The 27,999-nt window shown below is 49.6% G+C and overlaps 5 protein-coding genes across 5 annotated transcripts; 2 read left to right on the forward strand and 3 right to left on the reverse strand.

Moving 5' to 3' along the window:
* Positions 1–2,227: 2,227 nt before the first annotated feature.
* MIND_01335200 (uncharacterized protein) lies at positions 2,228–3,860 on the reverse strand (the record flags this gene model as incomplete). The annotated part of the gene is made up of 8 exons (XM_037369799.1): positions 2,228–2,612; positions 2,661–2,846; positions 2,894–2,966; positions 3,018–3,165; positions 3,219–3,510; positions 3,561–3,605; positions 3,659–3,767; positions 3,818–3,860. 8 exons carry the CDS (start codon positions 3,858–3,860, stop codon positions 2,228–2,230), a joined length of 1,281 nt encoding a protein of 426 aa, XP_037213795.1.
* Positions 3,861–13,127: 9,267 nt separating this feature from the next.
* MIND_01335300 (CBM1 domain-containing protein) lies at positions 13,128–14,776 on the reverse strand (the record flags this gene model as incomplete). The annotated part of the gene is made up of 14 exons (XM_037369800.1): positions 13,128–13,145; positions 13,202–13,259; positions 13,320–13,328; positions 13,382–13,623; positions 13,671–13,748; positions 13,802–13,833; positions 13,882–13,890; positions 13,940–14,130; positions 14,181–14,219; positions 14,267–14,309; positions 14,361–14,456; positions 14,510–14,534; positions 14,585–14,650; positions 14,711–14,776. 14 exons carry the CDS (start codon positions 14,774–14,776, stop codon positions 13,128–13,130), a joined length of 972 nt encoding a protein of 323 aa, XP_037213796.1.
* Positions 14,777–16,729: 1,953 nt separating this feature from the next.
* MIND_01335400 (ZnMc domain-containing protein) lies at positions 16,730–18,382 on the forward strand (the record flags this gene model as incomplete). The annotated part of the gene is made up of 9 exons (XM_037369801.1): positions 16,730–16,802; positions 16,856–17,002; positions 17,058–17,146; positions 17,197–17,343; positions 17,398–17,462; positions 17,519–17,622; positions 17,679–17,817; positions 17,868–18,050; positions 18,097–18,382. 9 exons carry the CDS (start codon positions 16,730–16,732, stop codon positions 18,380–18,382), a joined length of 1,233 nt encoding a protein of 410 aa, XP_037213797.1.
* Positions 18,383–18,904: 522 nt separating this feature from the next.
* On the forward strand, positions 18,905–19,828 carry MIND_01335500 (uncharacterized protein; the record flags this gene model as incomplete). Its single annotated transcript, XM_037369802.1, has 3 exons — positions 18,905–19,038; positions 19,088–19,749; positions 19,800–19,828. The coding sequence occupies exons 1-3, from the start codon at positions 18,917–18,919 to the stop codon at positions 19,826–19,828; spliced, it is 813 nt and encodes a 270-aa protein (XP_037213798.1). The 5' UTR covers positions 18,905–18,916.
* Positions 19,829–19,842: 14 nt separating this feature from the next.
* On the reverse strand, positions 19,843–22,090 carry MIND_01335600 (Carboxylic ester hydrolase; the record flags this gene model as incomplete). The annotated part of the gene is made up of 11 exons (XM_037369803.1): positions 19,843–19,921; positions 19,969–20,110; positions 20,169–20,305; positions 20,368–20,490; positions 20,537–20,605; positions 20,655–21,147; positions 21,203–21,460; positions 21,505–21,591; positions 21,638–21,739; positions 21,791–21,909; positions 21,958–22,090. 11 exons carry the CDS (start codon positions 22,088–22,090, stop codon positions 19,875–19,877), a joined length of 1,710 nt encoding a protein of 569 aa, XP_037213799.1. The 3' UTR covers positions 19,843–19,874.
* Positions 22,091–27,999: the final 5,909 nt, after the last annotated feature.

Genomic DNA, 27,999 nt, shown 5'->3' on the forward strand with positions numbered 1-27,999 from the left:
CGGCCTTTTCTTCGCTCGGCTCTCCGTTGACCACGAAGGCCTCCGGGGCAAGCCGGGCGTAAGTCTTGACCGCGTATAGGAAGGCGCGGCCACGTTTGCGATCTCTGTTAAACGCAAACGGGGGGTTTGGCCGTAAGACCAGTTTTGAGGCGACAGTAATGTCACCAAATAACGCATCCGCGTCGGGGGCATTCGGAGATGCCGAAGGCGGTTCGGGAGCTGCCGAAGGTGGTGCGGCAGCGGAAGCGGAAGCCTGGGAAGCAAGGTGGGTGAGGATATTGGTGAGGTTGTCTAGTTTCGCCTCAAGTGCGTCCATGCGCGCGTCAGCGTCCGGAGCAGCTCCGGTAGACATAGCGGGCGTAAAGACGACAAGAGCAGAGGAGGAGGGGTCAAGTGGCAGGGGCGGTGACGAGGGGGGTACGGACTTGTACTCCGAGCCTGAATCAGCGCCAAACCTGGCAATCTTGACCGGTTAATCTCGTAGAGAGTTTCTTCTGCTGTAAGGGCAACCCTGGAGACTCCGACGAAAGCCTAGCAGGGGAGGATCCAAAGCGTGAATAAAAGCTACGGGAAATACACGGAGGGACCGACCTAGCAGGGGAGGATCCAAAGAGAAGAAACTCTAAGGGTCCGCCTGCTAGGGCGCCAACTATATACTGGTCGTCCGTGACTGCCGACATAGAGCGCAGAAGGCCTGAGCGGTGTCGCAGGCTCTGTCCCAAGGTGATCGTTGGGAGGGTCTTGACGGATCGGTGATTGTGCGGGCGAAGGAGGCCGTGGGACGATGGTCGGGGTGGGTCGGAGCGTCCAAGGGGGCACCGGTCGGATGCGCCTCGGATGCGTTCGGAGGGTCCATAGGAGGCCGAAGCGGGGGTTCCCCTGACAGATGTGTCATACACGTCCACCAGTCGCACGCCCTTCCTTGCCATCTATTGCAACTACACCCACCACTCATGGCCATTCTAATACTAACACTGACCATTAGCCTCTGTCTGCAGCAAGAGACAGAAACACAAAGACTGCAACAGATACTGGTAAGTCTTCGGATTTCATAGTCAATGCCCGGCTCACTATTCATAGCTCCTGCCTCTTCACTTTGGGAACAACGTGGCCAGAGCGTGCACATGAGCCTCCAACTTGCTGGAAGCCAGAAGGCCAACAAGCACTACCATCTGATTGTTGTAAGTATCTAACTATGGAAGGAAACAAGTCTGACGTTGAATAGCGAACACTTCATGAACTGGTACACCAAGCAGATCTGCCTGTTGAGAAACAGTGGAATGAGCAGGATACGCAGTCAATTAATTTGATCTGCAAAGCGGTCAGCCGGCTGTCATCGCACATCTGTTTACACTTACTTGTTGTTCCTAGGCCCGCGAAAAGTTCCCTCGTCTTGCTCGGTGCCCGGGAGATTAGGCTGTAAAGAAACTGGTCCACCAATACTTGAAAAATCGGTGCCAGAAAGCCTACAAGAATGGAAGTATCAGTGTTCCAATACAATTTGACTACCTTAAGTACAATGCTGCTCAACGGAGCCAGTCCGGGTCTCATGTCAAGAAAGAAGAAAGCAAGCGTTACCAGATGGAAAGAGATGTCCGTTGCCTGTCCTCAGCAAAGTCAGCAGAACCAGGCTGCCTTTGTGCAAGGCTCTTCCCACAATGCAAGCCCACCTGTTGGTAATGAGGATGATGCACACCCTACCATTAACGAAGACTACAATTCAGAAGAGGAAGAGCAAGATGACGAGGATAGCGCGTTAGAGGAGCACAGTGATTTCGAGACATAAAGGTTTCCAGAGGGCAATTTTCTATTGAAGTAATCTACTGCAACAAATATAACTCTATATTCCTTCAGTCTTGACAAATAAGCTGTAGAGTCTACTTACATATTGTACGCTCGAGCTCGATGGTGTGTGGAAAGAGGCCTTGACGTGGCGTGACCATGGTGTGACAGTCAACAAGAATGATTGACTTCAACCGTGATTGTGAGTCAGATTATGTTGTCCAAGCCTCATCTATGCCAACACTATCCCAGGTCTATTGGCCACAGTCTTATACTACTATTTGCATCTCACAGACAAATTGTGCTCAATGGTGTGGGCCACGGTAACCTTCTTTTGACCTGCACACCCAGTACGGTTAGCGAGACGGTCGCGGTTCAATTTCAGGTTGACAGATGTGAGATGGCGGTGATGGATGGCATCGGCTAGATAATATTGTAATCCAATCTATTCACGTTCCAGCTCTGTAGCCATTTGTGTAAAGATATCCCAGCCATTTGCCATTGTAAGCTCGGGCTCCCCCAGACGGAAGTAGATATGGCTTGCCCTCACATCAAACTCCGCCGTCAAACTCGGCCATGCCTGAAATTGGGACTTGGGCCCCTCCGCCAAGTTAAGCTCCATCCTCAAGTCCTCGACAGCTTCGTGTGGGACTCGAATCCGACAGTCGAGCGCGCCAAACAGCTCGGGGTACTCCATGGCATGCGACGGCACATGTCCCGATGGCAGTATCTTCTCGTGTTGATGTCGAACGCGATGGTTGTTCCACCAGTCGGCGAAGTCATCGAGCTCATGCTGTATCAGCGGCGCAAAAATCCAGTAGAATAGTGGCCTAGAATGGGTCAGAAAAATGCCAAATTGACTTGAAGGATTAAAATACTCGTGGAAACGGTTGTGGGGGTTGTAGAGGTGCTCAGTCTTGCCTCGGAGAAGGTAATCCTTCAGATTTAGACCAAGTTTCTCCTTCAGGTGACGCCAGAAGCCTTCGATGACTGTGTTGTGGACACTTTTGATGAGAACATGGAAGGGGTAAAGGTTTGAATTGATGTCCGGTGCGTAAGAAGCTCTAAACACATTCAAAATGATGTCTGAGAGTGGAACAAGTACTAGTACCTGAGCGCTGACATGAAAGCATACATCCAACCAACTTCAGACCCTTTGTCAGTCGTGAGTTGTATCGGAATAACTGTAAGTTGAGCATCAGTTCAAGCACAGCAGGTATAACCAGTTAACCCACAGCCAGTATCTTCAACAAAATCAAGGAAAATATGGCCACCCGCTCCAGCACTGCGCACATCGGGGAAGACCTTGATCCAGAGGACAGAGTCGGTATATTTGTCCTTGTAGGCGTAGATGGAAAAGCCGACGCCACCCATTCGAAGTGCCTGCGGAGCAAGTTTCTCATGCCCGTCACTGCTGACCTCGAAGTACGGCCCACTTGCCCGAAGAAGGACACGAATGACGCGGCGCCCTCTCTTCCCAGGAAAGCGAACGTCGAAGCCATCAGGGTAGCGTTGGACCATAATTTGTCGGATAAGGTCTCTAGAGTCAGCATATTAGTGATGGATAGGCTAGCTGGAAGGACGGAGACTTGCCGAGGAACGAAGATCATCTTGAGACGGAGTTGGTCCTTGATAAACGCCGGGCCGTGAGAACTTGCGGGGTCTTTCCCGACTTTGTTGATTACCGCTTGCGTCACCGCCTCGACGGACAATTTCTGCGTACGAACGCTGTGAACAGTGAGTGAGCAATGCAGGCTATCGTGATTAGAGTCACTCACGTTGGAATATCAAGACGGAGCTTGATTTTTCGGAGGAGAGTCAACCTGCGTGTGGATCCAGAAACACGCCCAATAACGAACGAGAATCGAATACACACCCAATCTGGACCCCAAAATCCTTTCCCAAGGCTGCAATCTGTTGCTGGCGGGTCATATTCTGCCGTGTATACTTCAGCAAAGCTGTTCGAAGCTCATCGTCGGGTGGGACTGTCAGAGGTAAGTGGAAGACCAACACTGGAAGATAGTGAGCAACTCACGATTTTTTTCGCCATAGCCATTAACACCGTCGAAGTTGGGCATGGAGGATGGAATGGGATTGGACAAGCTGTGGAGTGCTGCCTTGTTCCTCTGGATTAAGGACCTTTTTAATGGTACGTTCTCGGAAGTAGCGGTTCAATTATTTGTCATTTTCCTTCACTTTCAGATACGCTAGGGATGCTAAGCAAGCTCTTTCCATTGTCCTTCACCCAGCCGTTCATGTCGTCGTGGGCCGCAAGGCCTGGAATAATATTGTTCTTTTGTCTGACATCATCTACTAGCGCCGGATTGTCGATTGCTGTGGGCCTGACGCTCAGTCAGCTTTCCCACTCAACAATGCGCTTAGGTCTTTGGCACTACAGCCCCGACGCAAACAATGCGCTTAGCAACTGCAAGATTATGCTCAAGTCCTTACTTTGTCTCTGTCTAGCAAGCAAAAATTGGCAATTGCGGGCCTTAAAAACTTAGGAAAATGCAATGGCTTCAATCCCAACCAACCGAAAATGTCGCAGCCTCTCACTTTCGAATGCAACGACTGTGGAACAATGTTCCCGCTGCGTACCGAAGGCACAGGTATTAGCTTAGGTAATCTTAAGATACTTTTGGCCTAGTCACCCTTTATCTTAAGTTTACTTATACCTTAAGTTGAAATAAAATACCTGGTATGGGTCACGAGTATGAAAGATTATGTAATTTCTTTATAAAACATAACTTAAGTTCATGTCTTAATTTATTGAAGCTGAAGGGTAAGATCTTAAGATATTAGCCTTGTAGAATTGAGTTACAAGTCTTATGTACAAACAAACCTTAAGATTTATTGCAATACAGAGTGCTGGAAATCAATCATCTAACTAGGGAACTGAAGCTAAACTAGGGAACTGAAGCTAAATGAAGCTAACTAAAGCTAAATGAAGCTAAATGAAGCTAAATGAATGAAGCTAAATGAAGCTAAATAAACTTGAAGAAGTCAACATATTGAAATATGTTATATAGGATGTAATGGAAGCTAAACACAAGCCCCATGACACTCCATACATGAGCTTGAACATCTAGTGGATTATAGTAAACCTATATAGTGAATTGAAGCTAAGTTGGCAGTCTAGGAGCATAGCTGAAGCTAATTTGATAGAGCCAACTATGATTTACAAATTTTTGTATATAATGGCACATGTAAAATGGTCCTTATTTGAGTTGAGTCAAATTGAAATGCTACAATAGTACCTTTAAGGTAAAGATATGGAGCCAAATGAAGCTAACCCTGATATTCATGGAAATTATCTGATGATACAATTTAAGGCCAACTGAAGCTAAACTCAATAAGTGATAATCATGCTGAAGGTTTATATCTACAGAAGAAAACTTAAGTTGAAGATTTGGTGATCTTTTGGGGCATCAAGTTTATATACTTAAGGCTCAGGTCTTAAGAGTCTTTTAAGTTACATACAAACCTTCAGATTTATAGTGGGCTATTTGATTGAAAACTTAAGTTCCAAAAGCTTAAGCTGTGTACTAAAGGCTATACTTAAGTATTAGATTTTAAGATCATGTTATATAATCATACATATAGATCTACTTAACCAGTGAGAGGTCCTAGTAATATTTCCAATATCTTAAGATTGAGCTAGGCTTAAGAAATAGTTTGACTAGGCCATGGAAAACTTAAGTTATGCTCAGCTAGTTTATGGAAGGCACTATCTGCCACAAGTGTGAAAAACTGTCGCATTACAAATGCGATTCTCCCGACTATCAGCGTATCGAGGTATGGAAACCTTTCTCAATTTCGACCTTCACCATCTCACGCATATTGCAGGAAGAGCCCCAGTGCCTTTTCTGTGGTGTTAGCCGCCGCAACAACATGCCCGTTATCCACGAAAAGCAGACATGCAATACCAAGGCTTGTGTCGAAGAAGCTCGCAAGTACTCGGACGACTGTGACTGCCAGTGCTGCTCCTGGTACGCAAAGTTCCTTTCTGTCTGTTGTCACTCACCTTGTCACTCACCATCTTCTAGGCTCGGCAGTCCCCGACTCGTACAAGGAACGCGCCGACAAGATGAACGACCGTCTCAAGCGCCTCCCTGGTGTCAAACCAGGCACTGCGTTGCACACTGCGGCATTGATCTATCACGAAAGCGGCAGCGGCAGCGGCAGTGCCACTGAGGAGAAGATTCGGCTGGCTGTTGTTGTAAGTGATGTCTTTCAGCTTTGAAAACCTTACTCATCAATGAATATAGACACGATGCAGTAGCGCAAAGTCCGCAAATACCCAAATCGGCAATGTCATCCACATGTTTGCTGTTTCTACACCGATGCCTGGTGCATACACTTCCATCTTGAATGATTTTATTGCTGATTTTCGCTTTCATAGATGTCATCGCCACTCTTATCGAAATCATCTCGCCTCAATTCCTGTTACACAAGCTGGGGACTTCGCCGTTGCAGCTGTACGTTGATCATTCAATACTGTGAAGTCATGTACTCACAACAAATAAGGAACGAGGTTTACATTAGATGGACGGGGAATCGTATTCCAGAGCCAAACTCGCTTACAGGAACGCTTGCCGACTTCTTCCGCTTGCACGATAAGCTCACGGCGTATATCAACAATATTCCTATCATCTTCCGTCAAATCGCGCGCAGCCATAACTCGAAGCTTCTTTGCCTTGAGTTTGTGGTGAATATGGACTTGGTTAGTCTTTCTCTCCGCTAATACCATTACACTGAAATATTCTTACAGTATCGGGAACGCGAGGCCATGGAGGCAGCGCTCAGAGAAGGGACAACAGGAACAGTGCGTAAGCGCACTGCATCGAGCACTGAACCCTCCGGCATCATTGGGCTCGGAAACAAGCGTGTTCGCAGCTTGAATCCCGGTGCACCCAGTGCGTGATCAAGCAATGCTGCCTGCTGCTTACTGAACAGTTTTACAGATCTTGGTTCGCTTCTCGGCTCGCGTTTTGGTCCTTCCGGCAGCGCCGCATACCCAGCCCACTTGCAGCAAAGACTCAATCCGTCGTTTCTCTAGAGAAATTCGATGTGTCGATGGACCCCACCACACTCGCTCCTGAGCTATTCAAGCGTCCTGGTACCATTGAGGCATTGATTTCCGACGAGCACTTTGCCAAAGGTGCTTCAAAACTTGCATACGATGTACGTGCAGATTCATTCTACTTCTTATTCCAATTCTGACATCAAATCCTAGATGGTCATTCAGCGCGAGGGTAGAGACGAACGGGCTGTTGCCAAACGCATCCACTCTGTCTCGGATGATCAGAGCTCCCTGGCCGAGGTCATTACTCTCGCGCAGAATCGAGCGTTGCTCGAGTCGGAATGTGTCCGTCTTTCTATTGGTAACAAGTTCTTTGGAGATTTTTTGGCATACGCCAAAGATATGAACGTCCCTGTTTTCCAGCGTACGTGTTAATCATTTTTCTTCCGCTTCTTAATGAGTAACTAACTGTTCAAGCAGATATTCAATTTGCTCAAGCTTATCTCGCCACCGAGATGCCGGTCCAAGTCACGCGTTCTCCCAGCGTCGCGTCCGGTCTCATCGTCTTCGATGTGGACGATACTGGGATGACATGGCTTATCGAAGCCAAGCGCGCTTCAGCGGTCATTCATTTCACCTCAACTCTCGACCACAAGCCCCGTGGCTCTGATCTTCAGACGGAGACGATCCATAGTTTCGCGCACTATGTCTTCGGCGAAACCGGTGGGTCTCTCGTGATGGCTGACCTCCAAGGCACACCTGCTTTCGTTCGCGGTAACGATGGACTTGTTCTGTTCGATCCAATGACTCACACGACTGAAGGGTGCGCAGTTTCTTCCTTCTCTCTCACCGAAGGTCGTTGATCCAGTACATATAGCTGCATCTATGCAAAAGATGTGGGTACCATCCCAAGGGGGTAATGCAAAAGATGTTATGACAGATGTATTTCATGAATTTCTCACTGGAATCAAGAGATATGACTAATATAAAAATACATATAGGAAGATAAATCACCTTTTCTTTGGGCCGAATATTCGTAATATTATATTTGGGACCTATAAGCCCAGGGACCAAAAAATTAATAATCGATTAAGTAAGGTTGATGTAGCAAGATGCAGTCATCAAAAGCTCTGATGGCAATCAAAAATCGTTCCACATTGATTAACATACCTGGCTGCCATTGATCCCATCACTGATACCTTGATATAGCAGCCACAAACAAGAAAACAGTGTTATTTAATTTAATTTCCAAGCAGTTGCCCTCATCTTTTGCATTACCGCCCTAGGATGCTACCCACATCTTTTGCATAGATGCAGCCATATGAGCTGGTTGATCCTCTGTCTTAGTGGCTCTGGACTCGGAGATTTTGGCATAGAGGGTATTCAGAGCTTCATCGATACACACGAATGCAATCAGCTCTGCGAGAAGCTCGATCTCTGCGCTGCCTTCCCGCTTGAGCTTTCAAACGACATTCCCGGGCCGGGCACGACCGACGGATCCGAGGGGTGGGGAGGAGAAGACCTGCAGCTGGATGATGACTAGTCCGTATCATATGTGCCTCAAAGTGGCCTTGTAACTGAGTCTCAATCTATTACATTTGTGCTTGCCTAGACCAAGATATCTAACCGACATTACCCGACGCCAAGCATCACCCCTGTTAATCCCACATATCCCTTGTAGTTAGAATGTACGCTACAGCGCGGTGTGCATTCTAACTACAAATGTTTCTGTAAATGGCCCAATGCTGCAATAAATAGAGTTTAAAGTTGCAATAAATGTAATAATTCTGGGGCACAAGACTTGAATGCTAAGTCGGCAACCTATGCTGCAATATCTACTATAAATATTGAACTAACAAATTGTTGAGGCTTGCCAAAAAAGGCAATTTTAGTTCAAAGGCACTATAACGTTTGTAGACTGTAATATCTGCTGTCTCCAGTAATATATTATGATTACATCATTGAAAGCTTAACTGTTCTCTTAGACATTTCATAGATATATAGTCCCATGGAGACCCTTCAAAACGAACCCACCCGCATCTTGCTGTATGCTCCCATCGTTGAGAACGACATTGACGAATTTTGCTATATTTGGCATGTAGGTAGGCTATCAATGAGCTGACCTGCATCTGTGCAACTGCGCCATTTAGCTGGATGTGTCGCAGAGATGGCAGAGAATGGGGTGGGGTAATGGGAGCTATTGATTGGGCAGCTGTCTATAGCAACTAATATATACTTGTTTTTCAAACTAATATTGGCTGCATTACAACCTAAGGACAACCTAGTTTTGGATAACAATTGGCCATAGGTTGAGTGGACATCAACCTGAAGAGCAACCTATGTTTGGCTGTACTGCATGATGCTCATCAGGATATCAACAATTGGTTGATTACACTGATTATCAACTAAATATTAGTTGCAATTTTTTATCCTACAACAGGTTGGCACTCAATCTACAGTAGGCTACTAACCAACCTACCCCAGGTTGGATACCTAGGTTGCAAATCAACCTGTGTGACTTTCTCAGAGGTTGGAGGCTCCAACCTTTCCATTTGTAAATATTTGCAAGCAGCAAATAGGTAATAAACATTTAAATGCCCGTCTTATTTGTGAGCTTGGGCAAACATAAATTAAATACAAATAACTAGTTTAAATGGTTTTCACTCCAAACACACTCAAATTAATGTCAATAGTGTGGTTCAAGTACTTATTTCTAAACCTTAGAAACATTTGCACCCATTTTAGAACTAACATTTCATTGCTATGAAGTTTATATTACATCTCTTTAACACTGAGCTGCACTTTATCTTTCATAATTTGGCAAGATAATCAATAGGAAGCATACTTCTGAGATCTATTTTGCATTGAAAGGGACTATTGCAGCTTAAATGAACATGTCTCTCTCACTGGTAGATGCATATAGGTCATAAAAATTGACATAATATATAGCAAAATTTGTAAACAGATAGCCCAATGTTGCTTGATGGTAAGAACCATTTATAAATAGTTTTAAACATTTATTACTGTTTCTATTTGTGTTTCTATTTTATTGAAATTTTCACAAACAGAAATAAAATAGTTGAGACTGTCAGTGCCAGTGACTCATTGAGGACAATGAAAAGTGTGAATGCCAGGTAGGATATTGCCCAAAGATAAGGGAATGCTGGCTACCCAATATATATATTGTAGTGCAAAAACCCATGAGAGCCTTAGGTCTGACTGACCATAGTGGACATACCAGTCATAACTGTCAGGGGAACCCCTACTTCGGCCTCCCTCGGACCGTCTGAGCACATCTGAGGTGCATCCGACCGGTGCCCCCTCGGATGCTCCAACCCATCCGACCATCATCCACAGCCTCCTTTGCCCGCACAATCACTGTTCCGTCAAGACCCTCCCAATGATCGCCTTTGACTGCATATCCGTCATTGCCTAACATCATTGAATGATGATGGTCATTGAAATATCATGCTGCAAAACAAGTGGATGCTGCAGAGCGGTCGAAGAGGAGTGTAGCATACCAGAAACTGACAGTTATCAGTGACAACCCTAGAATAGCACTGATAAACCACAGTTACTTTTTCAGTTCTCATATAAATAAATAAGCATTGAGGAGAGCAGTTAAGTCATATCAGGTGCAAGTTGTCAGTCACTACATGCAGAATAGCCTTATAAATAAGCCCCTTCAAGATCTCCACATTTAAATATCATAACGTAAGTGAAGCAGTGGGACAAATCTAACCCAATATAGTAATTTGCTGATAGGATGGCTACCCAAGACACCCTTACTGCACTTGCACAGATTCCTTTATTCACCTCCGTCTCAGGAAATTATTTACCAGTTACCTAATGTTGCCAGTCAAACAGTGTCATACTGGCCTTGTACACAAGAAATGACGGGAAGCATAAGAAGTTTGAGGAGATTGAGCGACTGTTTCAATATAAGATGCTACTCCACTGATTAAATAAGTATATATTCCAGGATTTCCTCATTGTATTTTGTATTTTACTCAATCTAGATGAGAAAATTTGCTGGCATTGGTGTGATCTTCCCTCTTAACATTAATAGAAAGTCAGAGTTATTTATAGTGTTTTGCAGTGCACATACAGGAAAGGCATCTTGTGAAAATGACAACATGCCACTTAGACTCTGCTTGAGGCCTCGTAATACTGCCCGTGAATTAAGGCTAATCCAAATTTAGCAATTAAATATTTACAAAAGCAAAATAACCTTGCAAAGAAAGAATTGGCAAAGACTATAAACAGATAGACACTGTTAATTCTAGCATTCATCAGAGGAAATGATAACACACTGCGCGCTTCAATAGTAAACACTGCTACCCATAGGACTGTCTCATGCATAAGAAAATTGATTGGAATAGATATTTATACCCACAGTTTGTTGGCATTACATGAAACTAAATTCTGATTCAGCATCAAGAATTACTTTGTAACAAACAACATACAAATATGAGTGTAATCATTGAAAAAGTACTGAAAAGCTGTGAGATGGTATTCATCAGGCATTTTAAGTAAAAACCTGGTTGCAACACCAGTTTCTTGCTTTTCTGTTAGTAGTTATACACATAATTCATATGGCCAACTAACCAATTGTCCAGGTTATAATTTTGTCCACAAACATTGTTGTTCTGGAAATCACGGTTATTTTTGTTTATGAGGGATGTATTTGAGCTTACTCCTTATGCAAACCATCTCTTTGTGTCCATAACAGCCATACAAGTGTGCTTGTGATTGTGATGTCTTCAAGTGCACTGAGACCCCATACTGTCAATGCAAGGGGCTGCCACTTTCCAATGAACTCTGTTGTATTCTTGGCATTAAGTGCCACAATAAACAGGGCGACCCCTGTTGTGAGACGGAGGAAAGAGAGGGTGTAGGTAAAGTATGGGATGAAGCGGAGTCGGGACCGGGCTCGTGTCCGGAACAGCACAGATATCCGATAGGTAAGGAATACTTGAACTGAAAATATCAATTTTTCCAAGTCTATATTGAACAATGGGAAAGAACACATACCAGTGACAGCAATGGCCACAGTCAAAAGCAGTGCCACCAGAATGGAGCGAACAGGCCGGCCAAATACAACATCCGCTTTACCATAGTTTGTGACAAGGAGGCCCCAGACAGTGCCTATAACACATCCCATATGGGCTGCTTCAAAAATCCTAATGATAATCAAGATTGACATCACATATGGCTAAGCATGCTCTCATACCAGACAAACATCGCAGTGAGCCTCAGAACCTTGTGGTCCTGACTGAATGACTTTTGGTAGATGTATGCTTGAACAGTTGTAACTCCTCAAGACAGCCTCATTATGCTAAGCATAAAGGTGAACCAGGTAAGATTACCAAATAAAACTGATGACACTAATGAGCCAATCACAACTGCACCTAGCCAAGGAATTGTTAGTCAAAGGCTTTGAGGGATACAAATTAGAATGCACCTAGTGTAGTATTGAGATTCAGGGCAGGGAAAGGCATTTCTGATACTGCTGTGTAGGGGGGATGGATCAGGAGCGCACATCAGTCCTCTGTGGTTTATGTATTAAATTCTAATTTTATTGCAACATCTGGGGCCTGTCATACTCGGGACTCAAATGACTGAAAAGTCACTTGTCAAATGTGATAGCCAGCGGTTGATGGAAGTACAGACAGAGCTAATTATACTTGGACTTCAACATACTGCTTATTTGTAGTATTGGAGAGCAAGTGGACACCAGGACATAGATAATAGTACATATTGCACTTCATGCATACAATGCGCTTGCAGACATTGCAAGGACAGACTCTAAGGCAAATTTTGGCAGATCTGACATTGACCAGTGACTGTGTGGCAGGAGTGGCATTGGCATTGGCATGAGAGTTAGGAAAAGAATGATGATAATGACAGATTGTTGATGCACGGCCCACGGGTTGTGCTCATCAGCTTCTCCGACTGCTCGCTTGTACAATAGAACACCAAGAACCTGTCCTGTAACTCCTATCCTCGAACATTTCTCGCGGCGTCATGAATTGTGACGCAGCGACGTCGACAGAGCCGAATGCAGTACTTCATACAAGCTCATTATATCATCACTAGCAGTCCCAATACTAACACCGGCCGCGCGCAGCATTGCATGCCGAGTGGAAAAGTGTATGTATCGCCGCGGCACAGCCCAACAGTGTGTAGTGTGCCAAGTTGCGAAGGACCGGCTAGGAACTTGAATTGTGATTTGTCTTCAAACAAATAGATGTCAATTTGAGGGTCAATTGTTTAATACAAATGGACATGACAATGGCCAGAATTAGAGCTAAGGAGCCATCTACAGGCACTGGCTGTACTATAATCCAGTCAGCACTGCGTTTTCTTTTTATTGAAAGGGAAAAGGCGACGCACGTAGTCGTTGACGACGGTGCACTTGAATGGACTGACACATCCAGTGGCACCAGTATATCTGTACAGAAACAAACACATCAGTCGTGTCGATGCCGCCATGGGCTGTGTTGCTCCTTACCCGGAACCGCTGTAATGTGATTTAGTCATAGGCGGAGATCCCAGAGGAATTGTAGGACTCACCCGCACTGGCCGTACTGCGCTACCGTGCCGGTTGAGGTCGAGACCGCGGACGTCGAGGTCTTGACTGTCGTCGTCCCGCTAGCAAACGTCGTGGTCGTCTTGACGGTCGTGGTCCCCGCCTGTGTCGTGCCGGAGCCGGAGCCGGAGCCCGATCCGGAACAGCTGAAAACGGGCGGGCCAGGGATGGTGTAGTTGGTGAGCGTGGGGTAGTAGATGTTGACGGTGATGCCGGGGTCACTGCCCTGCTCGCATTGGGGAATGGGTCTAGAGCGTTGGCGAGCACACGCACCTTGTAGGCACCCGGGAACGACACGGTGGCGGGTTGTGTGCTTCCGCCGCCAGTGACGGAGATTTGTGCGCATTCCATCTACACAAGGGGTTTAACCCTCGATAATATAAGGAGTTGATGATTATACATACGTAGAACTGGGCACCAGGGTATGCAGTCGCACCTATAACCGTGAGCACGTTGCGAAGGGCTTACGGCTGTCCCAACTTACCATGCAAAGCTAACAAATATTAAGCACAAGCGCTTGTCTTGGGTCTAAAGGTACTCACCGATGATCTCGTGTCTGAGCAGATATTGCCCGGCAGGGATGCAGGACGGGATCGTCACCGTCACCTTCCCTTTGTTCGCGATCATGCGGTCGACGCCCCACGTCTGGTTGCCCGCGATCAGGCCGTCTTCCTGGATCTTGAACCACTTCAGCCCGGTAACAGTGCTCTGCATGGCGTTTGGAATCGCGGCCCTGGCGCGATGTGAGGCCGGGTTAGGGAGACAGAACGGAGGGCAACATACATGTAGGTTATCGTTGGGCCCTTGTGACTGGGGTCGATGCTGAAAAATCGTTATTTCGCATTCACGGATGAATGCGGAGGGCTTACGGGTCCTGTGAGTCGCTCGCGTCCGCGCCGTTGAGCGTATGATCTGTTTTTGGGTTAGCTTTATACTCACAATACAAAGAATTCTGCGACTTACGCCACTCTGCTGTGAATTGCGCGCCAGCGGGGACGGTGATAACGCTTGAGGGGAGGGGGGAGTGGTATGGGTTGATGCCTCCATTGCAGATGATATCTGTATCGTCCAGTATAAACTTCTCTGGCGCCTGCAACAGGACAGTAGCGCACCATTCGACGTTACATCACTGATAGGCTGGATTGGGCGTCAGAACAGGAAGATGCGCAAGACAAGCAGGAGCCTACGCCGTCGTAATCGGGGACACGGATGCCTGTGAGATGGCCCTGGCTGACGCCGTTGACATAGGCTTGCTGGAGTTGCAGTCAGCGACATTCGTGAAAGCGAATACAAGTATGATGATGTCCACGCACCTGAAAGATCGTATGCGCACTGGCGAGAGAAGCCGACGCGGCGAGCGCGAATACAGAGGACTTCATGACGACGAACGGAGGGAAGGGAGGTCGAAGTTCTGGTCGCGACTGCTGGATAATAAGGCAAACGCCGCGCCGGGTTTTTCTGGCGTCATCTGACAGGATTTCCCGAAACAAGCCTCGTCAACCTGCGTCGGAGAACCTTCGCGGAAAGTGCGGCTCCGGGACGGGTTCGATGAGTGGTTTACCCGGCGGTATTGCCTCGTATCTAGGCTGCCCGAGGTCGCGTGGTCAGTGGTGGCAGGTGGAAGCATGATGACGATGACGTGTGGGCCATGTCGGAAGCACTAAAGTGGATAGTGATATTGCGTACTCGGAGGACGAAGGACAGAGCCTAAATAGAAGAAGTTATGTCAAGAAAATAAGCAACGGCCTCGACTCACGACGTGGGCTGATTCTTCTTGCAAATCCCTCCTTGGCGAGCTCGAGTAATTGTATCACCGTGAATACGATTCATGTCCTCTAGTTCCGAAGTCGGAAAATCTCCGAGAGGGACTCAGTAAACGAATGTAAATGGGAGAAAAGGTGCATCAACTGTCGTATCCGAGAACTGCGATAGGCTACTCACTGACGCATGACCGCAGACCCGGAACTGATTTAGAACGGTATTTACGACCAGTTATAGCTTCGCCTCGCGCTGGACCCGCCGAAATATGTTCTCCCCCCACCCGCGTCGCACCCCATGCGTCTTGTTCGTGCGTCCCCGCCGCTAGCACCCACTGCGTGCGGATAATACCGCCTCGTTCGTCTGGCCAGAACTGCCCTGCCCATGCCGCCACCGAATGTGCATTCAGCAGGGCGTTCTGATATGCCACCGTCCATCCCAAGGCAACGCCTTTCGTGCCCTCTTTAGTGTCATCCCGCTCTGGCGCGGTATCGAACCGCCCGACGAGCTCGTATTGCTTCACAGCCTTGCCCACCGCAGACTCGTAGGTCCCCGACAACCCGCCTCTCGCGTCTGCTCGCAGCCGCATCAACGAGCCCAACTCGTTTTGCCACACCCCACAGAGCTGCGTGTGATGGAATTTGATGCCCATGGATATGAAGTCGGGAGATGGGAGTTGAAAGAAACGGGAGAGTTGTGTAGTGGATGGCAGAGGATGCTATAGAGCATGTGGCTTCAGGGATAGCTGTTATATCGTTGGTAAGGCGCTAACTTTGCTGCGCCTTACCAGAGCTCCACAACACGCACATACCAGCAGGCCGGAAGACGTCGTCGATCATAGAATCCGCCACCGTCTATGAATCGAGGGTGTTTACGTAGAGTTCATGGCGACCAAGCTTGTTCGTAGACAACACCCAGCAGCAACAGCAGCTTCGTGGGGCAGCACAAAAGTAGCTTTAGGGCGTCTATCGATGCTTCTCCGTCAGAAGTTGTGTGACGAGAATGTGCATTCTGCGCCGTGGGGGTGAGGCAAAGGTAAGGTGAAGGGACAGCCTGACGCACCAGTACTAGTCAGTCAGTCCCGCTCCGCCGTCTTCTCAGTCTCTAGTACCCATTCCAGACTTTGCTTCGAGAACGCGGCATTCCATAGTCTTGTTACCGGTCGGCCCGTACGCCTTGGACGGACGTATAAGGCTGTGCCGACTGTGTGATGCGTTTTGCTGGTGGTCGACGTTGGAAGAGAAGAAAATTTTCGTGACACGTCACACTCACGGCTTCTCTTCTCCGCTTACCTTCAGTTGCGTAGGTCAGCACGAATACTCCCTCATGCGCTACTGGACGCTCCCACCTGAAAATATATCTGACATGCGTTCCTGGGGGAATCAGCTTCGCTGGGGACGACCCCAGGTTGAGCGTTCCTGGTGTAGTGGTGCTCCGTGCACTGACAAGCTGTCGGGGCCGAGTACAGCGGAGTCCTCCCTCGGAAATACCTAGCCCACCCGTCCCGGACGAGGTTATCCATATATATATATATATCCCGCCACCAGCACGCACAAGGCTGCATTCTAACCTCCATGTCGACGGCGAGCAGCACCCCCGCCGCGACAGTCACCGTCACTCTTCCCGCGACTGCGCCATCTAATGACCGTGAGCCTCTCCCCGTGCATTCCAGATACATAGGTGCTGACGCTCACATATAGCTCCCACTCAGCCTACCACTGGCGGCGTCAATTCCGCAACAGGCACGACAGCTACTAGCACAACATCCTCTCCAGCGACCACCGTCTCCGGAAGTGCCCCCCCTGCGAAAACCCAGAGAGCGGGGCTTAATATGGCAGACTTCCTAGGTGCGCCCTATATTTTCTCTCTGATTATTTGTCCGCCTGACGGGGCCCACACCAGCGAAGAACCCGCTTCCGAAGCCTCAGGCGCTCACAGCGAACGTCAAAGCGAGCCAGACCACCCCGGCAGTGACGCCCGCAACCGTTCAGGTGGGTTTTGATCCTTTATCTCCACTGGCTAGCGCTGACTTCGGACTTAGTCTCCGACCTGCGTCATCATGCCCTGCGAGGAAGAGCTACGGCACGATTTCTGTGCTGAGCGGCTGATTAACGCGGTCGCAGCGTCGGCAGGAATCGCGGCCCGAACGCTGGGAAGGAAAATCCACCAATTCTGGGATATTGGGCAGGTGGCGCCTAAATCATCGGAGGACATGTCCAGCGGCTAATATTTTTTCTCCAAGACAGTTACTTTCTCCTTCATATCTGGACATCCCAACCAGCAGACAAAGGCCGCCTATTTGCTCACGTACGCGTCTGTCTATTCGTGTATGGTTGGTCACTTACTCGATTCTCGTAACATAGCGCCCCATACGCCTTCTACTGGATCAATTTGTCGTTCAGCCAGGTCGCGCAGGATGGCGATATCCGGATTTCATTTGATTCGACGATGGGCAACTGGGTTTACGGTAATTCGTTTGGATCATCCCCCAGTACGAGTATCTGACTTGATTTGTGTTGTTAGTCGGCCGCACTGCCGCGGAGGTTCCAAAGCCGCGACCGACGCTCAACTTTGCTTCGCTCACGGAGGATAGCAATACGACGGCAGAGGAGTGGAATGTCATGAATCACATGGTGGGGCATATCTACGGGTTGTTGCACGAGTGGGTGCCCCCTTACTTAAGTTTATTAACCATAACTCATCGCAAACTAGGTATCCAGGCGAGTCGAATGCTACTGTCGGCCAAATACCCACGCTGGACGCAAAGCTGGTGCACGAGTACTACGCATACACGCTGGGCTGGGACGTCAAAAAAATCGACCGCCACATCCTCGACGTTTATGCCTCTGCGCCGCTGTCCAATTTTCCCGCCTACAATCCCGACTCGCTCATGCGGTATGCTGCCTCCCCAGTGATCCAATCCCGAATTAAGTTCCCTCAGCTACTTTATGCCCGCCGCGCTGAACACGAACAGCACGCCGACGTGGCCCGACGCAGCGACGTACCCTGCCGCGCCGACGAATATGGCGAACCAGGACATAAGTTACCTTGGGTGTGTTTACCCGATCACGCTCCCCGGCATCGATACGTCGCTCAGTGGACTCGGCATTGATCCGGACGCGAAGGCCGCGTTCAAAGCGGCACTCAACGCTGGAAATTTGAATCAAGCGCGCGCGATTGCGTGTGCGTGGTGCATCGTCGGGCGCTCCGCGACCGTTAAGGCGTAGCCATTTTCTTGTGGGGTGCCATTGCTACTCTTCCACCCCCAAAGTAGCTTGCAATTTTCTCGTCTCAAAAGCCATATTGAAAATACACTTTTCGTTTCTTAGCAGTGCAACTTGCCAACTATTTCTTAGATGTGCGACTTGGTCTTTTCAGCAGCTCACCATGATCTATATTGGCAATATATATGGTCACCCACTTCAATCTCCGAGTCTAGGAGCATCAGGAGCATCTTAAAATTAAATTATCTTAAATGAAATAAAGAAAATATCTAATAATTGTTTGGGATTTATATTGGTAATTAGTTAATTTCGCTACTGTGGCAGTATTTCTAGCGTTTCTAGCATTAGAATTGAGGATTATGTTGCTAAAGGCCATATTATCATATCCTTATATTCTGATGATGTATTTTATCATCATAGGCTAGCATGACAATCACAACACAAGGAATGAGTCATATCCTCAGTCGTAAGTGATCAGGAATAAGTCACATGTGACGCATATCGATCACACATCACCGGCTCTTCCTCCGAACGTTCATGTCGTCGACGGCGCCGCGCCTTCCACCAGAGTTAGAGTTCGCGGTGTTCAGTGAAGCAGCCAAGGTGTCACGCCAGGTACACTACACCCTGCTCCTCGTGGCACGTCGAGTTTGCTTATGGTGAGTCTCACCGTCCTGGCGAATGCTTTTGGGAGTCGCAACCGCGTAGGCTGGAGCCCCTGCTATACCGCACCCTCTTCTTCGGCCATGAATATCGATCCCCGGAGCTGTCGACAATGAGCCTCCCGAGGCAGTCCTTCCTGGTGGTCACTGTCCGTCACATCGTCGTCTGTGGCAACCCTCCCGGCGCCCCGCTGCGCCTCTTCTCCGCTGTGCCACATATAGCGATCGGGGGGCCCTATCGTGCCCGTGACATGCGCGACGCGTTTTTCGCGCTCACGAATCTTCGCTCCCTCGCCACCGATCCGCGCATCATCGCGGACGGGTGTCTTACAACAGCCGACGCCGTCCGTCCGGTCTTCGCGGTGCTCACCCACCTGGAGCTGTTCCGCCGGCCGCCAGGCGTCGCCGAATTCTGCGCTGCTCTGCCCTGTCTAACGCACGTCGCGCTGAACGAAGATATAGACTCATGGGATGACGCAGAGCCCGTCATCGATGCAATCCTCACCAAGTCCACGAAACTCATATTGCTCGTCGTGTTGGAAGAGCCCGACGAACTACCCTTGGCGGATTGTGTCTCAGAAAGCCTCTCCGATCCGAGGCTAGTGATTACCACGTCCGTGGACTGGGCAGAGGGTGCGCTGGATATGTGGAGCTACTGGGATGCCGCGCGCGAGTTCTTACAGGGAAAGGCGAACGGGCTCATCGCTGGTACGCACCCACTCTTAGGTGCCGGTCGCTTCTCCTCACGGCCTGGATAGCAGACCAATTCCGGGCATGGCGCTGTTAACTTGAAGAGAGATAGAAAAATATTTTCAGGTGCAAGATATGGAATATCAATGCCCCCATAGTGCAGAATTGGCAGCCATATACATGGTTTGTTCTACGAAAAATGTCAGCACATGCAAATACATCGCGACTTCGCCTCACCGGAGCGGAAATTGTCCGGGATCATCGTAAGATTCGCGCCGTTCAGCTGGATAACCGCCTGTACGATCGCATTCAGAGTGAGGGAGTGGGGTACGCGCGAGACTGGCCTTGTGGTGTACGGAGTACGGTTCCCATTGGGGGCCTACGATCCGGTCAACTGAAGGGTCTGGATGAAGAGCTGAAGAGGGCGTACGAGAGACCCCACATCCGTCGTTCGGCGTCAGGCTCGTCGCGAAAGACAGCCAATAGTCCACCATGATCTTGCTCAGTGCGACCGAGGAGTCCGACGTGTCAAACGGAGCGCCGTAAACAGATGGAACTTCGAGGCCGTGGGCCACTAAACCATCGCGTCAGCATCAAAGGAGTTAGGTCCACTCTTATGAAGGTGAAGCAACATACCCCCGTATGCAGCTGGCACCTCGGGTTGCGGCTGCGTGAAGAGGTATCCATACGGCTGGAGGCCGTGTGCGGTCGCCGCGTCCATTGCTTGCCGCCGGAGGGAGACGAACCACATATCCGTGACTAAGCGTGAGTGTGAGTCTGCTGGTGATGACAGGGGGACACGCACGGAGGGCGGCGGCGCGCTTGAAAGTCGTGCTCTTCCCGAATGTTGCGTTCCCCGTGCCAAACGGCGAGCCTTGACCGGCGCTTAATCCGGAATCGAAAGCATGGAAATGGGCACATACCAAGCGCAGGGATGTCTGGATACAATTTCAACAGCTCGTCCACGCCCCTCTGAAGGGCAACAGATGGCAGCGCAGCTGGATTGGCGCTCGTCCGAAAAACAGACTGAAACAACAATTCTTTCAGCGCGTCAGTGGAATCCACCACATACGACGGGTATATCAGGTCAAAACCTGTCGCCTCGTCTAGGTTTGTTCCCGCAATAAACGGGATCTTGGCAAAGCGCCCCGCAGCGAGCAGCTTTGACGGTAGGTCGGGGATAATGTCTCCATCAACTACGGGCATCCATTGGTAGGCGTCAAGAGACGCCGCCTTGACCGTCGCGGTCGCCGTCAGGATAGAGCTCGTGCTTGCATTGTTTTTGACGCAGGAGAAGAGCTGTCGTGCTGGGAGGGAGGCGCATTCCGGGATGGCGGCTATGAAGCTGTCCCACGAGCCCTGGTTACGTGTTGGCGGGTATAGCCCCATCGTTGCGGCCAATCCGGATTCCAAGATCTGCGGACAGGTCAGTGCGCGGTAAACGACGACTTTCAAACGAAGACAACCATACCGCTGCGCGGACAAACATTTCCAGATCTGGATTGAAAAAGAGCACGCTCGTCATCATGGAGCCCGCGCTCTCGCCGAAAATGGTGACCTTGGTCTTGTCTCCGCCAAACGCGCCTATGTTTGCGTGTACCCATTTGAGTGCCGTAAGCTGGTCTTTCATCCCCAGGTTTAATGAGCCAGCGCGCGCCGCGTCTGCGCCGACAGGAAAGCCAAGCGCGCCGAGGCGGTAATTGAAGTTCACGTAGACGACGGGGGTGCCCTATATAATCAGCAAAAGTATAAGGGCATGCATGTGCCACTCACCCGAGCGACACTCTGGGCGACGACGACACTGGCGTTATATACGCTGGAGTTCCCGCCGACGAAGCCACCGCCGTAGGTCCAAAACATCTGCGGAATTATTAACGTTGGATCTGGTTTATGGAGCCAGACGTACGACAGGAAGTAGCGCATTGCGGGGTAGATCGGCTGGGCGAAGGATGTTGATAGTCAAGCAATCTTCGGACATGTTCTCCAGTGGCACGCCTTGCTCTTGGGGCTGTTCCGGCGGCCGTCAATGCCAGGCTTGGAGGAAGGAAGGAGCACGCACCAGTTGCACACACGAGAACCCATATTCGCTCGCATCGAACGTCTCTACGTTAAGCTGGGTCGTGAGCACCGGCGGCGACAAGCGACGAGGGCCAATTGGCGGCAGGGCGTAGGGCAGACCTGTGTATGGTCATTATGACGAGTGAAATGTTATGTTCTATCTCCTACCGCCGAAGAACTCCTGCTGGAACTCGGGAATAGCACGCCCGACGACGGTCGTGCGACCCAGGGTGACAGACGGAGCAGGGATGGCGCAGCCTGAGGACAGAATGGCGAGGAGTACGAGCAAAGAGAGCGCCATCTCTCAGGCGTCAATGGAGACACACAGAGCGGGTGAGGCTCTTATAGCCGTTCAGCCCATGGAACGCGTCGAATCAACGCCGACCGAAGGTGGTGGTGGTGTGTTGACAAGTTGATCGCGCTCACGTTACCATCACGGAAACACGTCACCGCACCTGACATTTTGCCAACATTGTGCCGTATCCAATCCGAATCCGGACCAAAAGAGGACAAATATCTCAGCATGTCCGCGTATCTCAGGCGGACCTGTCAGCATATTATCAGCCCGCGGTGGATTATGTCACTGTCTTTGAAGTTACAATTTCCGCGGGCGCATGTCGCAAAATCCAGTGATCGCCCTACAGCCGTTTGCATAATTTCGTGAAAATGTCAAAAAGAATTTGCGCGCACATGCCTGATGGCCGCCGCCGGCAAGCCCATCAAAGCAGCGAAGCCGGACATTAATTTGCCGCGCATTAGGCACAGACTGGGCTTAACCCAAAATTAAGACCACAAAATATGTTTTTAGAGTGTACTATGGAGGCTTATGTATTTACAAAGAATGTTTATGAGTACAGTACTCTGGCCAAAGTTGCCAAACTCTGGCTGCTAACCATCTATTTCCTGATCAATAGTGTCCACAATAAGTATATATAATCCTTCTCAGATATATTGGTCTACCAAGCAGCAATATGTTGCTACATCTGTGCTTACTTACACCGCCAATGATTTTCCACCTGTGACAGAGGTGGGAAATCCGCGGTAGACACCTGTGATAGCCAGCCGGATCCAGGATCAACTCCACCTGTCATCCATGTTTGGACGCAAATGGGTCCATGCTGGATCCAGAGTGTCTGGAAACCAGCCAGAGACCCAGGTAGTTGCCTCATAGCTTAGTTGCTATAATATATATAGTCTAATTGCTGAACTGCCTATAAGTATAAGTGCGCGCACCAGCACTTTTGCCTGCCGCTCAATATTTGAGACTCTTGACTTTGAAACAAATGTGTATTAATGTGGATACTATGCTACTTGACTACGCCATCCCATCACCCGAGCCTTCACCGTCCATTGGGTCATCCTCTGCGTCGTCACCCGTTGCCCCTGCTGAGTTCATCACAGCCTCGTCGATGGCTTGGTCAACCTCCTGCTGTACACGGTCCGCCGCATTATCCTTGATGATATAGTCATTCGTGCCATACATCTCGCGATCCTTTTTCAGGACTTCGCGGAATGCCCTGACTATGAATGAGCAACAAAAAGCCATGCAACGTGTGGTAACATACCGGGCAACCTGCTGCTGATTCCCCTTGGCCTGTTCGCGAATCTCCCCAAGCAGCGCATCGACTTCATCCCAGAACTTCGATGTGTCGTCCTTGTAGGTCTCTACCCAGATGTAGCGCTGTCAGAAGCGTCAGGCCAATGATTGCTACTTAAATAAAAAACCTCACCATGAGCGCGACACGAGCACAAAGCTCGACTGTGACCACACAGTCAGAAGACCCGACGATGGACTGCGTCAGGTTGTATATATTGTCGCAACTCTTCGGGGCCTTGACGCGTGGATGTCTGTACGTGTAGCCAAGCGACTTCGCGATCTACAAGCCCGTGAGTCAACGAAAATAATTGGGGCGATGGGAGCTCACCGCCTTCTTGATATCCGAGCGCAGCTGCGTGAAGATATTCCGGACCGCACGCTTGAGCGTGAGGTAGTCGGCTGCATTGTGCTCGATACCGGGCGGAAGGTCGAAGCGATGAGCTTTGAGGATATTCTAACAACGCAGATCAGAAAGAAAAGTAACCTGGGATGGAACACGCACCAAGAGAACATTGACGGGGGTCTTGCCCTTGTAGGATGCCTGGCGGGGCGAAAGCATGGTCGCAATCGCGTACTTCTTCATGTTTTTCTGTCAATAGTTAGTGGGACAGCGGAAATGAGCAAACAGATTACCATGAGCGCGTCGGAAAGCTCAAAGGATGGCTGGGCAAGCACAATAGCAGTGATGCTGTTGAGGATGGCGAATAGGAGCACGAAGATTTTGGCCATGACGACCGAAACCGGATCCTACAGACGGTTTGAGGCTCCGCAAGAACGAAGACCATGCTGACAAAACTCACCCGAAGGACGGCAATGGAGTCGGCAACCTGGTCGGGACGCAGTTGCTGCGCTGTCGCAAAGCGCTGTATCGTTTCCGTTGCATTGCGGCTGACGAGCGGCGGCAGGTCCGTCTCACTGTCGTCGTGGCTGCGCGTGGGGGAGGAAGAGTTTGAGGTGTTGCGGACATGGAAGACGGGCGCTCGCAGTGGTGTAGTTTGTGTCATGGCGGTGAAGATGCTGCCATGCCGACCTGAGGAGCGAACGGGGGTGGAGGAACGAACGGGGGAGGAGGGGTCGGACATGGAGGGAGGAGGGAAAAGAGCCCTCTGCCGACATTTTGGGCGCCCGACGGTGATTGTCGATCCACTCGCGGCTAAACGGTCCCCGTTCTTGGCAGTCACCCTCATGCCGCCAAAAGGAAGCGGAAAGATCCTGGAAGAGAAAGGTGCGTCAGTATCCACTGCGAGACCATCGACTGACACACACCAGAGTGGCTTACTCGCCCCACGGACAGCTCTGTCCTCTGCCGCATCTGCTATGGCAGTCTCCCCCCCGAACGGCAAGAGTGGATTCTCCGCCGTAATGTGCTGAAACACCTCGCTTCTGCTGACCACGGCCGGGCGAAGAAGACGCGTGAAGACGGGGCAGTATTGCGATCAAGCGCCCAGGCGGAGGCGAATCGCTCGACAAACGCAGGTGGCGCTTCCACGCCAACAGGCCCGCCCTTTGCCTTGCCTGCTTGGCGACCCCGAGGCCTTCCCAGCAACGCCCGAAATCGAGATGTGGCGCGATTACGACATGGATGGAGGGGATTTCAGTGCTGGGGACGCGGTTGTGGACAGAAGCGCCATCGATGTGTCGCGATTGGACCGTGAAGCGGAGTTATTGGGCATTTTGGACCCAGAGGGTGTGGCGCAGAGACTCGGGTATGGAGGAGGGTCCTTGGCGGAGGATATACTGGAGAGGGATGCAGAGGACGACTTCCTCGCGGAGTTACTGCAGAATGCGGGTAAGTGCAAAAGCCAAGGGACATCGTGGCACTCACGTAAGATGTGTGGCGACTGTCTCCGCTCCCGCGCCGCGTCCGGTCAAAGCTTGCAACAAGACTAATGCCGGTCCTAGGCATCACAGACACAACATCGGAGGAGATTCAGGCAGCAGGCGCCAAAATACCCGCTCCGACGGCAAAATTTTTCCCATATCCAAACAAGACAGTCAGTTATTCGATTGTATTTTGTGTTGCTCACTTCTGGTACAACAGATGTTTCTGCTCGACACATTAGACAAACTCCCGCGTCTACGCGTCTCAAACTCGTTGATGCGTGTATTTCTGTGGATTCTTCGTGAAAGTGGAGCTCCTGATGTCCCTTCGCTCGAAGGCCTTCGAGCAATGCAGATAAAGATGCAAAGGGAAGCTGGGGTGCCGAGTATTCCATGCCTCTCTCCACTCGGAAATGTCTTCTTCATGAATGACCCCCGAGCTCTCATTCGGCAGGTACAAGTGTCAAACCTCAAGGAATAGTACGCTCTGATCTCGAAATTTGCAGGATTGGGCCAACCCAAATGTTCGCAAGTTCATCCATCTATACCCTGAGATTCCAGAAGATGGTATTGTGCGCGAAATTTGGCATGCAGAGAAGTGGAGGCATGGTATGGATCTGGACACTCTGAGTCCGATGTATGATGCCGGCCATGCACATTTCTATGTCAACGAGCTGGTCCGGCTCAAAGACGGCCGTCTGGTTGTCCCAATTCGCTGGGTCATTGCAAGTGGGCAGGTACATGCAGATAGCTTTCTGGTGTGCATTGATGAGGTTTGTGCTCCTGATAGCCCTGTAGGAATATCACTAAACTGGATCTTCAAGGCAGGCAAAGCCACTGTTAATGATTCAGAAACAATTCTTATTTGTGCAACTGATCTCACCACAAATTACTTTGATCTCAAGGAACGTGGTGAAATACCAAGCTGGGCTGGTGTGTAACCTCTTGTATATATGGTTTAGTGGTGCTAAGTATGCTAGATTTGACAATAAATGCTGGTTATCCAATACGAATGCCTAACCCGATTCGTGATATCGCAGGAGGCTCCCCGATTTACTCCACTTTTGTTGATTTCTTTGGTGACGATGTCTCTGGAAATCGGAGCAAATCCTGGAATAAGCATTGGAATGCCTATATGACACACCGAAACCTTCCGCGAAAACTTCTCATGCAGGAGTTCCATGTGCATTTCATCTCAACCTCTCCACATGCGTCTATCTCAGAGCAGTACCGCACATTTAAATCCACTCTTGAGTCAGTCCTGACTTTGGCATCTATGTAAAATTCACATATTCCAGGTCCACACATACTAATCCAATTTGTGTGAGTGACACATCTGGTGATATCACTAAAATTCGGGTATTTGCAAATGCTGGTCCATCTGACAATCCTATGCAAAGTGAAGTGTCAGGGCATATTGGTGGTAAGGGTATAAAGCTTTGCACGAGTGTCATTACCTGCAAATGCCGCCACAGGTACCTGTGGATAAACATTCACAGGTTTTCTACCTGCGAATGTGAATACTTATTTCCCACGGATATTGAGAATGCAGGTGCTGATTTGGCCCACGACAGGTACCCGTGTAAGCATGATTATGTCACAGGCAGACGATCAGACCGGTGGCACTGCCTGTCACCTGTCGTGACTGGGCTTGCTGCTTGCCACAACCAAGCACCTGGACAATGCTCAGTGGCCGAAAATGCGTCAAAGCATCAGGTGCGCAACAGTATAAAAGCATCTGGGTATACTGACATGGTCAATACTAGCCCCTCATGCCTCCCAAACGAGCACTTGACGCCTCAGCCGCTCACACCTCGGAACCCGCTGCAAAACGCTCCAAACCGCTTTCGCCACAGGAACGCGACCAAGAGATGCTTGCGAAGTTTCTCAGGATCGAGAAAGATCTCGATGTAGAGGATAACGATGCTGTCCTCCGTAAGTTCAGCTCTCCCAAGACGATGTTCCTTACTGAAATTGCTGGGTAGAAGTACAGATTCGGGAGTGGCAGCGAAACGGGACAGACTGCTACACCCACTACCAGAGTCCACCGACGATTGTCATTGGCGAGGACGACGGAGTCGTCCGGTACAAGTTCGTTTGCAAGCGGTGCGTGGTCAGCTCGTCGATGCTGAGCTATTTCTAACATGTGTGTGGTTCACAGCTTTCCCTCGAAGTCCGTTAAGCGAGCACGATATGACACATCGACAAGCAATCTTCTCAACCACACCAAGACCTGCGAACCTGGCCAGAACACTATCAAAAAGTTCACGAAAGGCGGCGACTACAACCATGGGCGCTTCCGATACAAGTTGGCGTTGTGGTGCGCTGTTCGGAACCGACCATACGTCGCTGTCAAAGATGAAGAACTTCGTCGATGCTTTCCGCACCCTCCAACCGAACGTTCGTGGCATCTCCAACTATGCTGTGGAGCGCGATCTCAAGCTAATCGTGGCGCGAGCAAAGCCAACGATCAAAAAAACTCTTATGGTATGCTGTTCATACATTTCATGGTGCGTCTGATTCTATTGCTAGGCAAACCCTGGTGTCTTCCATGCCATGCTCGACGGATGGACGTCTCCCAACGTCCTTTCTCTTGTTGGCTTGGTCATCCAGTATGTCGAGAACGACGAAATCAAGACTTTGCTTCTTGATATGATTCCGTGAGTCATTTCCACCCCGTCTCGATTTCGACTGACTTGTCTGATAGTCTGAGCATCGCTCATACTGGGGTCAACTTGGCAAGAGCCCTCATGGACACACCTATAGTGCACCCTAATACCCTCTAGTTAGAG

The sequence above is a fragment of the Mycena indigotica genome (assembly GCF_014461135.1).
Source record: "Mycena indigotica strain 171206Taipei chromosome Unknown Mind.scaff0015, whole genome shotgun sequence".
Lineage (NCBI taxonomy): Eukaryota > Fungi > Basidiomycota > Agaricomycetes > Agaricales > Mycenaceae > Mycena > Mycena indigotica.